Source organism: Trematomus bernacchii, unplaced genomic scaffold (genome assembly GCF_902827165.1).
Source record: "Trematomus bernacchii unplaced genomic scaffold, fTreBer1.1, whole genome shotgun sequence".
Taxonomy (NCBI): Eukaryota; Metazoa; Chordata; class Actinopteri; order Perciformes; family Nototheniidae; genus Trematomus; species Trematomus bernacchii.
In genome coordinates this window covers 4,822,430-4,836,322 of record NW_022987588.1, presented here as the reverse complement: position 1 = coordinate 4,836,322, position 13,893 = coordinate 4,822,430, and the positions used below count along the sequence as shown (strand labels likewise).

The 13,893-nt window shown below is 40.5% G+C and overlaps 1 protein-coding gene across 16 annotated transcripts in view; it reads right to left on the bottom strand.

Annotated features, from left to right (window-relative positions):
* The window catches only part of lmo7a (LIM domain 7a), a 46,880-nt gene that overhangs the window by 20,579 nt on the left and 12,408 nt on the right, over positions 1–13,893 (bottom strand). For all 16 annotated transcript variants that reach the window (XM_034128546.1, XM_034128560.1, XM_034128562.1 and 13 more), the window contains 5 exons: positions 12,222–12,328; positions 4,237–4,267; positions 3,121–3,234; positions 1,924–2,158; positions 876–1,131 (listed from right to left, as the gene is read on the bottom strand). In XM_034128546.1, coding sequence (XP_033984437.1) covers positions 876–1,131; positions 1,924–2,158; positions 3,121–3,234; positions 4,237–4,267; positions 12,222–12,328 — 743 coding nt within the window. The remainder of the gene's footprint in view (positions 1–875; positions 1,132–1,923; positions 2,159–3,120; positions 3,235–4,236; positions 4,268–12,221; positions 12,329–13,893) is intronic.

Sequence of the window (13,893 nt, the reverse complement as noted above, 5' to 3'; positions counted from 1 at the left end):
CAGTCACGCAAAGAGTAGCATAATGAGATGACGCAAGGATTAGCAAACCAATGCAAGCTTGAAAACAAACTATCAAGGAGGCAAAACTTGATTTGAGGAGTTACTGTATGTTGCCAACTCAAATCACTCCTCCAAGCTCAAATACGTGCTGCAGATAAAATCTCAAACCAAACCAAACAGAAACCAACAAACGACTTTAGAGCACTGTTAGAGGCAGCATACTAGAACCAAGGAGGTTGATCATGGTTACAAATAACCATGCAAACTGAGGGTAAGAGAAGCGTTTTGGTTGGCTCTCATCAGGCAGGCACATTAAAGTCACACGGTTGCTTCATGTTCTCTGACCTGAGGCAGGTCACATTCTGTGGAGGGGCAACATTGGGGGTCATATTGACCTTAGGCCAGGGGCCCCCGCTACCGGCAGGCGCCCTTCCTGCTGCCAGGGGGGTGGCGGGCAAGGCGAAGTTGGTTGGAGGAGCCGGGGAGGGGCTGTGGAAGCGTCTGCTGGCCAGGTCGTCCAGAACAAGGTCGGGGTCCGGTCGTTCTGCGTCAGAGTCGCTGCCGCTTTCATACTCGTAGGCCAACGGTACATGAGCCGCAGGCAAGGCACTCTGGGATACTTGACCTTGGCCATGGCAGTCGCTGAGGACGTCATTCCACAGCAAATGAAACACAACACCAGGACACAACAACATCGACCATATGAGACAATACAACCGCAACACAATGGGAGAGGAGACAATGTACATTTTAGGCAATTTAAGCACAACTGGGTTAACTTGATTTCTATATTTGTTATGGTACGTTGCTCTTAAGAAAGAAAAGAGAAAAACCTTCAATCAAATCAAAGTGTTTACTGTTGTGTGTGACAGTACCTGGTCAGTGCGCCTTCATCCTCTGTGTATATGGGGTTGGCCCAGCTGCGCCGGTGGTCCTCATTGCGCTCGGCCCGTTTCTTCCTCAGCGGAGCCGGCACGTAGGCTGACGCTTTGTCTTTACTGGGAAGGAACTGGTTGAACTGGGCGGTGGCCTTGGGTTTGATGACTACTGACCGCCGGTAACTAAGACCGTCCTTGTTCTCAGCCATCCTGAAGGCAGAGTCTACCTCGGTGTCACTGCAAAAACCTGGAGCTAGAGGAGGGAGGACAAACAGTTTTAAAAAAAATGTGGGAGATAATAAAGAAAAGTGTGAGAATAGAAGAGAAGAAGGAGGTTTGATAAGTGTAATGAAGTAGCAAAAAGGAATAACTATGTGAAAGAAGAGAAAAGAGCGAGGAGAGTGTGTTGTGTGTTCTGGCGTGACTTTAGAGGACTAACAGAGGGGTGCAGGGTGGGGAGCGGAGGCCTCCTCATTTACAAGCTAGTGTGGATGGCTGAGGAATGTCTCACTGCCTTTTCCTACAGGGGGGACAACACTCTGCGCTCACTGACCAGCACCTGACCCTCTCTCATGCATACCACACTTTGGTCATGAAACAAGATCACATACTGACTTCAGCATTGATATATAATGTCTCCTTCGTGGGGGACCTTTCAGTGAAAACATTCACTTTTAAAAGCACACCACTAGATGGCAATAGGCATTTGTTTTCACAGATGGGAGGCAACTTCTTTCTGGCTCAAAAGCTGCATATTTCTCTGTTCACAAATATTTGAAGTTCGTGACAGATGAACCTAATTGTAAATATTCATGCAGAGAAAAGATGTGAGAAAGTCTGGACACTTTATTGATCAAAAACCAGGCTGTGAAGAGGATTAAACATAAAACAATATAAAGAAAGCATGCTCTGAACTCTTATATGGCATAAAGTCAGCATTAGAAGGGTGAAAAGAAACAGCAGTCAAGAACAGCAGGTTTTACACGTTTTGTCAGATTAGCACATTATATTTGGGTATAGATGCAAATGACATGATGTCTCCTACCCTCGACGCTGCCTTTAAGAGTGATCTCAGATGAGATGCTCTGGGGTCGGGAGCCCAAAGAGTCCAAGCTGTCCAGGGAGTCGTCTCTCCGGTGTCCGTCTCGTCGTCCTCCTCCTCCTCCTCCTCCTCCTCCTTCTCTCAGTTGGAAGAGCTCCTCTCTCTCTGAGTACCAGCTATCTCCAAAACCGCTGTCTCTGACACTGCTGCCTTTCTGACTGGGCGATTCCTGCAGAGCCTTTCATACACACACAAACACACACAGTCAGATAATAGGGTAACACATTATATTATTTAGCTCCACTGTGTGTGTGGTGCGCCAAAGAACACCCAGGTAGAGTGGGAAGTCTGTATCTGTTGGCCCTTTTTTCTTACACTCAGTTACTGAGAACACACACACCTATACTGTGTATCAGGGACGGTGCATCACATTTAAAACAGATTTAATGAACTGCCATCTGTGTCAAAACAAACAGTGCCATCGTTCATGTACCCTTGATGACAGTTTACTGCATTAATTTTTGTTTTATTATGTGTAAACACAAAGGCTAGCTCCAGAGGCACTTTAAAGAGCGTGGTTAAAAACAAGAAAAAACTTGTCAGCCACTTAAAAAGAAAATTATTTTCAGATCTGTAATCCAGCAAATCCTACCAGACAATACAAGTCCACAAACTAAATCCAACATCACCCCCGCGCCAGTGCACTTGGATTATCATAGCTAAATGTACAAAACGAGCACAACCCAACTGCTATTATTTAAAATCCCTTTAGTCTTTTGAATTACAGAGGACTTGCACACCACCACCTATAAATCTATGTGAAAACAAAGTGCCACACTCAACACTTAAACGACTTAAGGCCTATTCAAGAAACAGAGCATCTATTTGATTTGTTCACTATGCGAACTTGGTGCCGTGCTGTAAACAAGATTAGAATAGTTGTATCAAGGAATCAGGTCATTTATGACTTAACGTAGCTTTGGTTTTAGTGGCCGGCAATCTGAGGCCCCCCAGTGTTTAACAGCCATTCTTCTGCACATAGTCTACATACCAGGGAGGAAACAGAACCTTACTGTGCAGTAAGGATTTCTTTCATGCCATTTCTGGTTTCCCCAAGAAAATTAAGCTTTTGTTACATGACGACACAGGTTAGACAGCTCAGAGTGCACAATGGGATAATTATCCACTTTGAGGGTTTACCTTGTATAGCGCTGTGCCCAATAAGCCCTCGAATGCCTTGAAATTCAGGTAAGGTCCATCATAGATACGGTCACACTGAGCTCTTCTTCCCAACCAGTATATGGTGATCAAAACCTGGAGAGAAGACAACATATAACTCATTAGACAAACCATAGAATATATGTGAGAATAAATTATTGTTTCCACATCAGATGACAGCTATACTTCGACCCTAGCAGATGAATGTTCTATGCCGTGCTAAGCAGGTTATTGTTATAATAGTGACAGTGAAAGAAGGTGATATCCGCTGGTGGCCTGCTTTTGTTTCCAGCCTCATCCAGAATACTCTGTTGTTGTTTGTGTGTGCATTATCAGACTGGGCAGGTAAATGTGCTGCACCAAAGCAAACAATCATCGCCACATGGACGATGCTGGTCCCCCATTACGTGATACGCAAACTGACACGTCAGCTGTTTGGTTTAATATCACGAGCCACATGCACAACAACAATGCCGAAATAATATACACGATGAAGTTGTGATGACAAATACTATGCTTTAACTTGCAATAAACCTAAATCCACAAAAATATGACTAGCAATGTTATACATAACATGTCAATGCAAAAGTCTTGTTTGTTTCTGGTCGCTGTGCTGTTCCTTTCATCATCCCCTATCCCTCTCCTTATTTTCATTCGGAAAAACGCCTCAAATAAAAACTGTTCAAACTATTTAGCGAAAACGTAATATAACATGTTGGTTGTTTCACCTCAAACAGTTAGATATTACCTTTAATATCATCTTAAAAATTATTTTAAAAAGGTTAGGTGTCTGATGTCTTAAAACATCAGACACATTCTTCTTCCTTGTCAAAACCTGGTATCACATTACCCACAATGCTCAGTACATATAGCCTCCAGCAGCTTGCCTCAAGTTGAGGAGCTCACTTTTTAAATGGTACTGCAATTTATTCGATTTTTAACAGAAGTCAATACAACAACACATACTAACATACTTTAAAGTTTTAATCCCTTTATAAAAATGCTAATCTCCAGTCATTTCGAATAACTGAAGCTAAATCAAGTTATATTATTGTCAAATGACATACAAAGAAATATTTCTTATATTTTTCCACTTACATTTTTCAGTCTCCTGTTGGTCTCTTGATGCCTGCGAGAGAAAGAGCAGAACACAGAGGTGTATGTGTGAGAGAAATGACAATAAAAGAACAGAGGGCATGCTTGTTGGGTCTGTGTGTTGGGCAGTGAAAGAGCTGGAAAGAGAGCACAATCCCGACTACTGCCAGCCCTTCACTCTCTCACTAACAATACAGAGGCTGAGAGAAAAACAAACACACTTTTCTGGAAAATATAATTGTACGCCAAAAAGTAAAGTGTTTAAGGTGTGTCTTATTTTTTAACTCTAATCACACAATCAAGCAGCTGTAAAAACATCTAGTTAAAGTTGAGGGGCACAAAAGGGGTTTTTGTTTCTGATTTCAAATAATGATAATACTAATAACTGATGATTGATCATCCAACAAGGCTCTACTGTTGGAGCTACAAAGCCCCTCACATGCCGCACAGGTCATCGGGAATTTCAGTCATATTTCTGGGGTTTGACAGTTGACCTGGCAGTTAGTAAATCACTTTCACAGGAAAATGTCAGCTCCCTCTCGCTCCTGTGAAACCAAACAAAGCCCACAGTGTCAGCCTGCACGCCAGATATTACCCTTTTTCACATGTACCTGTCACCTATGTAGCGTCTATTTAGGGAGCTCAATAAACCGTTATAAACCGCCAAAGTACGGTAACCATAACAGTGAATATGGGAGATATACAATCTGCTTCACATCCCATGTACATGCTACACATTCCTGCTATCATGTGGTAATACAATAGTCACACATGCCTTTCAAGCCACGAACACTTGGATTCCTTAAAGCCCCTTCCCAGCATGCAATGTAACAAATGCACCTGCTGAGCATTAATGCATGTGTGACGTTCACACCTGAGATGCCTGTCAATCAAACGTGGTCAGGCCCATATGGTAAGGGGAGGAAATTGAGTAAACATTTTTGATTAAACACATAATTCACACATAATTTAAATGCATTAAAATCAGGGGACCTAGCTATATGGGGAAAACTGAACTGACACATTAGCATTAAATTATATAACATTCAGTGGTACAAGTATTTCAATTTGAGGTTTTTGTGCTTGATCATTTCCATCTTCTTTTACTGTGTTTACATTTTATTGCATTACAAAGAGACTTCTATTCAGAGAGAAGAATGTTTTTACTACACAACATTTATCTGAGATCTACAAACAGTCTTAGCTTTTACTTTCAAAATAATTAGATTTGATCAAACTGTTGAAGATTAAACCATTGGGAAGAACGTCAGTGGAACTTTCTCAGCCTCATGTCACACCAGGGGAATTCAACAAGCTAATTCGCCAACAGTGAAATCTGAAATGGACGTTTACCAATTTGGCATAATGCACATTTATAGGCCCAATAAAAAGGGAAAGAAATCCCTCTCATGGGTGGCTTGGAACAAAGTCACAAAGGCTCAGATTATAGCAGTGAAAGACAGCAAAAAAAGAGCTTTGTACCAAAACTACCACCAGACTGCCTCTCGCAACGCTTATGTATGCCTTGTGGTGATAGCTGAATAGAAGAGAAAATATATAAGGGCTATTTTCAGGCCACTGTAGCCTCAGGACTTTTAGAATCAGCTGAGTTCTCATATGATGGAGCACAATAATGGAGAGAACGTCATTAAATCTGATACATGCGATATTACAGAATAGAAATAGCTTTTGTGAGGTAGTTTGATCAGGAATCATGTTGGGTTTTTATACTTTATGTGCCAAAAAGAGTAAGTGTTTGTGTATCTTTCACACAAGCAAGCAGTTAAGGCAGAATTTTCCTCACACTTCATTCCACTCAGATTAAAGTCAAAATATATCATTAGGGCTGCGAAATATATTCTATTTGATTGTTTCCATCTTTAAAAAATGTAAACAGATTAATGTTCATGTTTTGTTTAATTTCACAAGCAATTAAGATTATACTAAAAGCAGCAAAAAAGCCAAACTCATTCCATTTTAATATTGTTTTCTTTTTGCAAGTTATATTACTTTGATATAACATATGTTCCTAATATAGTAGCAGCCCTATATATACTTTTTGCCTTGTTAATATGTGATAAGCTTTTGTTAGGTTTTTCTCCAATGTTACAGGTAAATGAAAATCAGTGAAATATCTTGTTTCGGAAGTAAAAGAGGACACTTTCCAGACAACGTATACGTGCTAAAGAGTGAGTAAACAGAGAACTTGCCAAATTAACAGGGCACTCTCAACACTTCCAGCCGTTTCAGTCTCAACCTTTGCATGTTTACACAGACACTCACATGACCACTCTCTTGCAAAGGTCAAAAAGTGAGACATCCTTTCTCTTTTATCTTCCAGTGGAGATGCAAAGATTTCAGACACGATTACCTGTTAGCCCATTATTACTAACAATTATCAACCACACAGTGCAAAAGTTATAGCTACATCAAATATTACACTCACAAAATTAATTAATTCAAACAAATTATTCATTATTTGTATTCAGGTGATTTCTTTCTTTCAAACAGCAATATTGCATGACATTGTTTTGCCAAAACACACAACTATTTCCATTTGATTTTCATTCAGCTAATACAAATCATAAACAAAGAAAGAAACACACACAACTGAAGAAACATTAGCCACTATTCAAATCTTACACAAATAACTTCTAGACATAAGCCAAGGTAAATTATCCTTCCAATTTAGTCAATCACTTCCCTGTCTTGTAACAAAGACAAAAGTATGTCTCGATCTTTAGGTAAACAGAAACCTGAAGGTGAAAACTGACCAATCACAGCCACAGGATGTGTGTCAATCCATGTAAAGCCACAAACAAGATCAAGGCAGCTCCGCTTGTTACAGACAACAACATCCCAAAGACAAACAAACAGAGAACCCAAGCCTTAAATTACTGGGTGTGCACGGGTAATCATAAGCATACCTCTGCAATGAAGATCACTTGCTCTGCAGCATTCAACAACACCAAGTCACATCCTTCGTCTAAAATCTCTCATTCTAATGAAATGTTTTTAGATTTAAAGACACACCCAGACGCTCTCATGCATTATGAGTCCTGAAAAATGCAGACACAAGGAGAGTTTGAATAGAGGAATCAGCTGTGGGTAAGACAGTGTCGGGCATCATTGTGTTCTTATTGGAGACACTGCAGGCTCTGTGAGGGAGGTAGCAGGGTGAGGCTGGCATTTCTCTCTCCAAGTCAACTACAGAGCACAAATATAACCCTTGTGTTAGCCTTTTACAGCCAGAGCCATGGCCATGGTGTAGAAACTTTATTGGCCTTTTACCATCATCGCTCGTTTGGTTTCACAATCTGCCCACAGTTCACACAACATTGCAACAAGAAGGGAAGGCAGTGCCATGTATTCAACTACAAAACCAGAACATGCAGTGCCAGCCCAGTGTACCACACCCAGAACACTAACACATAGGGCAGTTTCTCCTTTATGCATGAGGCACTTCACTTAGACTTTGTCACTGAGAGTTATAAACTACATGAAAAGCAGTACACACATGGTATGAGGTTCCATATATGTTGGTGTTGAATACATTCTGATAACAGGCTGTCAAGTCAGTCCAAATGTGTCTGTGAAACGGCGCATTCCTTCAGGTAATTCAACTTTTGGTTTGATTCAGAGCCAGGGATGCCATTGCATAATCGAATTCATAAAATGAAAAACACAACCACTCCTCTTTATCCATTGTTTAAAAAGGGTAATTGACATTCCTCAAAGGACAATGTCTTTCGATGTACCTGTTGAACCAGTGCAAGTTCTTTTTTTGGTTTGGAAAGTAGTCAACCCTTGTCAATAATTTGCTTAATCAAATGGCGGCAAAGACTGAGACTTTGGACTCATCTCAGCGGGGGGTATGTTCTGTCACTCAATCAAGGTCACAAAGGAGAAGCTGAGGGTGTCGTTTTTTCTCATACTGATATTCTGATCAAACTGTGCTGTTGTATTAGCTGTAAAATGTCTTTATTGTAGGGTATTTTTATTATTTGTACAGCACTTTGGCTCGACCAAAAATCGTTTATAAATGTGCTATATAAATAAAACTTCTTTACTTTAGTATAAGTAATTATACACAAAATAACGGGTAGTAATCAATGTGTTTTTTATTTATTTAACATCTTTTCATCACTACTCATAGCTTGTTCTCTAAGGCATTTGAGTGTTACAACATACACAGTAGATCCGAAATGCTGTTATTCCTCTTAGACTTGCTCTGATAGAAAAGTACAGTACAGTAGATACAATAAGGGTTAGCCTGAGGTTCATGTCGGTTATAGACTGAAAACAAGCATGAGAGTCCCTTAGCAACTACAGTACAACAGCACAGTGTGTAATGTGACTGTACATCCTTGGTTCCACATGCAATTCCCATCTCCTGAGGCAGATTTATGTATCTCTAGGACAAATGGAACTTGTTAAAACATTCACAAAGGGTCAAGCATACAGTACTCAGCTGACATTAAGTGTCATTAGGGAAATCACGGCATGTTCTAGCCTTTTGCTTTAAGTCAACTCAAAGTGGTGGTTCTAGTCCAAGCATGCTGCCAAATCTCCAAATGGCAGCTACAGTATGGGTTTAAAGGAAGTGGCTGGAGTTGAATAAAATAGAGCAGTTTCGGATGCCATGATTCATGAAGCACTTTATAGCCCTCACCCTTAGCCTCATTTCCTGGGCAGCTGTTAGAAAACTAGACAAACGTTGAATCATAGCCGCCAATGACGAATCAGATCGCGTCTGGTCAGTATTAGACCTCCGAGTGTTTGCATTTGGTTATAGTTCAACGTCACATAGATGATGCGAGTAAAACCTAGAGAACACATCACCCACCAACGCACATTCTTCTCTTATCAAATGTTGATATTGAATGAGTTTCTGGCTAATAAAACGTCTTTTTATCAGAAAGCAAGTTACACAACAGGAGGAAATAAAGCGACATGCACTCCAGATGGTGGCAAGTCTATGACTACAACAACCGCCAAGCTCAAAGGTCAAAGTAGACATCTATAATAATCTTTTATGGCTGTCGTGACAAAGCAGACCTGTATGAATTCAACTGTGTTCTCAACACACCTTGCTTGAGTCAATATCTGACTCGAGCTTCATGCCAAATGAAAGACACTGGCCATGTTAACACCTTGATTTCAAGGACAATCTATCAATGTGTGAAATCCAACATTTCTCCTTGAGCTGGAGGACGGTAATGCTAATCTAGCTAAATGAACTGTGAACTAGTGTTGAATAATAACAACAAATATTCAAATATCCTTAAAATATACAATCAATTGTAATAAAAAATGTATATAAATCATGTCTTTTTCAGCCCAAGCAACATTGAAAATAAAATAAAGTCATTTGAGAAGCTGAAGCCATTAAATGTTGGATAGATACGTGATTAAAGGATTATTCATTCATCAAAATAGCTGACTAATACATTTCTACCAACTCCAATTCATTATCTAACTGCTTTTATGCAGATTCAAAAATATAGTAACACACGTACACACACAGGTTAAATATCATACTCTGTGTGTAAAAATGACTTTCTCTATAAGAGGTTAAAGTCATAACAGTAAAATAGTTACATTTTAACATTATAATGTATTAAAGTTAATGGAATAGAAAAGAAAGGAAAATGAAAGGCCAATTGTTTTATGTTTTAGCTTCTGCCTGGTATAAGTGAATGGAAACGTACAGTACCTACAGGATAACAAGCTCTCTGCTGCTGAAACAGGGAACAGGGAAGCTGAGCGAAGCACCTGTCAGACTGGGTTTAAGGGAGTGGAGGTTGGACACACACCAGGGATAAAGACAGCTGATAGAGACAACTTTCCCTCTCTCCCTCTGTGCTCTGCTCTCTGTGGCACATTTGACTATAGACTCTGATAAGCAACAGTACAATAAAGCCATTGGTTGCTAGTCTGCAGCCTTGTTTGGGATTATCTCCTCCTGTTACTCTCTGTGCCATCTCTATCAGCACGAGTTATAAATACTGCAGCTCGGGAACCACATAATTGGGCCCACAAATTCAAATATATATATTTTTTTGTCCAATTAAATAATGCTACAGTTAATACAAAAGGGACACATAAATAAATCATTGAAGAGGAAATTCCCTTTTGTACAAAACACTTCAGCTGAATCAGTCGGAACAGATACAGGTTCATATAAAAGAAGAGAACCTGCTTTTTTTTAAGCATGTTTGAGGTGAAACAACAGTGCGCTTCAGCAACACAAAAACTATTGATGTTTCTCCACTGGATGAATCATTTGGGATACGGTGACCAAACCAAGAAACCAGAACAACTGCAAACCACATTCAATATTTCACACACGTGAACAAAACACACACAGGTGTACCTTTAAGACCCCATGCAGGAGAATGTACTGGGAGGTGACAAAACACTATTTAAAGCTCATCTCCTGAGTCCTGATACCATTCCAATCAATCCTGCTTGTTAAAGGGACCCACAGGTCCTACAAATAGAAAGTGAGCCCCTCTCTGAACAACCCCCGCACGCAGGCAGACAGACATAGTGGCAAAAAGCTGAGCTTCAGGGCAATCTGGTACTGGGACAGTCAAAGGATTTATTGAAAAAAAAGTGAGTGTTTTTCTCACTTCATAAACGTGGGTATCATTTTCTCCGACATCGAGAATCTCATTTTGAAAGAAAAGTAATTTATAGTACCGTCAACTTCATGGGAAAAAGTTATGCAAGAGGGGAAATGTCTGATAACGCGTGGGCACTAAAAGAATATCTCTACATTTATGACAGTGAATCAGACGTTCAGTGAATCATATTTCTGTATCTAAGGGCAGCATATCCTCTGCTGTGGGAATAGGGTGTGTCTTGATAAAAGGCAGGCCGATATGTTTATTTAGAGTTCATATTCCAGTGAGCAGTCTCTGTGTTTTTGTGACGGCTGTTGTTTCGACACAATTGTATGTGATACTGAAAACTGAATGACAGATTCTTGGGTGGATCATGGGTACAAAATGTTCCTAGACGTTGTGGCAACTTCTCGAAGGAACATCCGAACTGAGATTAATTGCCCAATTAAGTGACACGGAGTTGGAGAAAAAAAAAATGAAAGCTCCACTGGTGCGGAGTGTTTTGGAAAAGATCACAACTCCATAACATCCCCTTGCATTTGTTGACACCTATTAGCTATAGGGTGCCGATCTACATCGAGTTTTACAACCTGCAGCTATTGTTGCCAAAGCACTTTATTTGCTTGTACAGCATTGCTGTAGATGGACTCTGCTCTGATCTCTCCCTTGTTTCACTCTGTCCTGAAGGCACACCTGTGTAAAAGCTGAACAGGTTATTCAACATAACACATGTGTCTCTGCCTAGCACGAAACTGACACAAGAGCAACTGTCTGAATGGAAAAAAACATAAACACTGTGGCAGAGTCTTGAAATGTTTTCGTCCCATTGTCGCCATTCTCCACTTAAGCTTCCTGCTGTTCACACTATAAGCAAGACATTTCTTGAATATCTACAACCTTTACCCGACTTCACCACAAATATGTCGTGATTATTATCTAGACCTGCACCAAAGGGAAATCCATTTGATACAAAACCCTTTGCTTTGTTTTTCTGACCTTTGTAGTTTCACAATTGTTCCCTGCATCATAATTTAAAGAAACACATAGAGCTGTGCTTTAACAGGTGCTTACAAACACAAGCATACTCACACACTGAAAATAGCACTGACCTTTTTTAACTGCACTTTGAATCATGCCTCACATGAGGAGACACATGCTCCAAAACACTATGTGGTGTGTAAGTCACATTTAAACATTGTGAGTATGTGCATATGAAAAAAACATGAATAGAAGCATGTATAAAGAAAATACCAGTTGGTCTCAGCTTACAGGACCATTTTAACTCAGTTATTGGCAGGGACGCATATCAACATGTCACCAGTACAAATATTGAACAACGCTCATATTATTAGAACTTACTTGACTGTTACTCTTGTTGATAAATCTTGAAGATCTCCTGGGTGAAAGAGCTGCGCTTCCTTTAGTCCTAACTTCCCGCAGGCCTTGAGGAAGACGTTCAGGTTGTCCTGGACACAGAACAAAGCAGGGATCAGGGTTGTCCGCCTTCAGAGGCAAAGAATAAACGCTCAAAAAATACTCTGGCAGGGACACAGCCTACAACTCATTGCTTCCAAAGTTCATATCACTCGGGAACAGAGCGGACAGGGAGGAGCATGTGTGTGGCAAATAAGAAGTGACCTAGTGCAGAACACACACAAACACACATGCAGGGGGAGAGGCTGCGTGACAGCAGCTGAGTGACAGCAGCAAAGCTACCTGTGGGCAGGGTTAGGGTGGAGAGAAAACCAAAACCAGGAAGGATGACATCAGAGTTTTGCACAAGTCCCACCCAACCGGCCATGCAAGTGCAAAACTGACGCACACTGGAGCACAATGCTGCTGCGCTCTCCTGCTCCTCACACCCTGAAACTGTCCACTCCCCTCCCTGCCAAGCCTTTTTATTCGAGAATACCTGCGGAATCTGCGGGGCGGTGGATTCTTTTGGAGACATTTGGTTGCTATGAAACAAGAGGTTGGGTGACAGATACTGAGAAATATTCTTCCTGAAGAAACTCAAGAGGACATGGGAGTGTCCCGCACTATGTCAATCATGTCATGTGGCATGAAGTTTATATGTGGGCACATTCATTGCACAGAGTGTAGTGCACAAAGCAGAAAGACATTCTGTTCTATAGATATAAACACATCCCATGCGTTCTCAACTAATCTTCTACCACAAAAACACCATTCCTTTCCGGGGTTATGACTTTAACAGTTGTAATCCCAAGGGAAGTGTTTGTAAAGTCTTCATTTCCCATTGGGTCTACTGTCTTCTTAAGAGGGTTTCATGTAATAACACATGGTCTCAACATGGGCTGGGATAATTAAGGGGTAGCTAGTTCTATATTTAAATTTGAAACATGCTTATTAGCAAATGGTAGGACAGAGCTGACCTTTCAGTGGAGGAATCCCTTACTAACAGCTTTGCTTGTCCCTTAACAGCCCTTTACGGGGCCACACAGGTCACTGTGGGCCCCTACAGGCCAAGGATCAGACCCCCCTACTGTAAATAATGAACACAGTTGGTTCCCTCTTTATTCATTATAACACAGAAGAGATGTTTTCTTCGTCTTAATAGTCATGATAATGCAATTTTCCAGATTGCAACAGAATACCTTTTGAAGATATTTTCCTGTTTCTCATCTCTCGTCCGTGTGACATACTGTAGTTCACATGTACATTTCTAAGTGACACATTTATGACCTTGTTTTTCAATGATTAGCACATGAGCAGTCAGAAAAAACAAAGTATACCTCGCATCACCTCAGCATGTTAGCTCACAAGACCACACTAAGGGCATTACATGTAATAATCAACTAGATACATTAAATATGATTATAACCTGACTGATGGGGGATTTCTAGGGTGGCATTGCTCTTTTTTTAAATAGTTTAACTTGAAAACAATGTGTTACAATTTGCGTAAGAGATAGGGAAAGTTCTCAAACTATGCAACTGATAATAATCGTTGATAAAACTGCATCAAACTGCATCACTGAAATAAATTCCTGGCTCCAACTCAACTTCCTGAA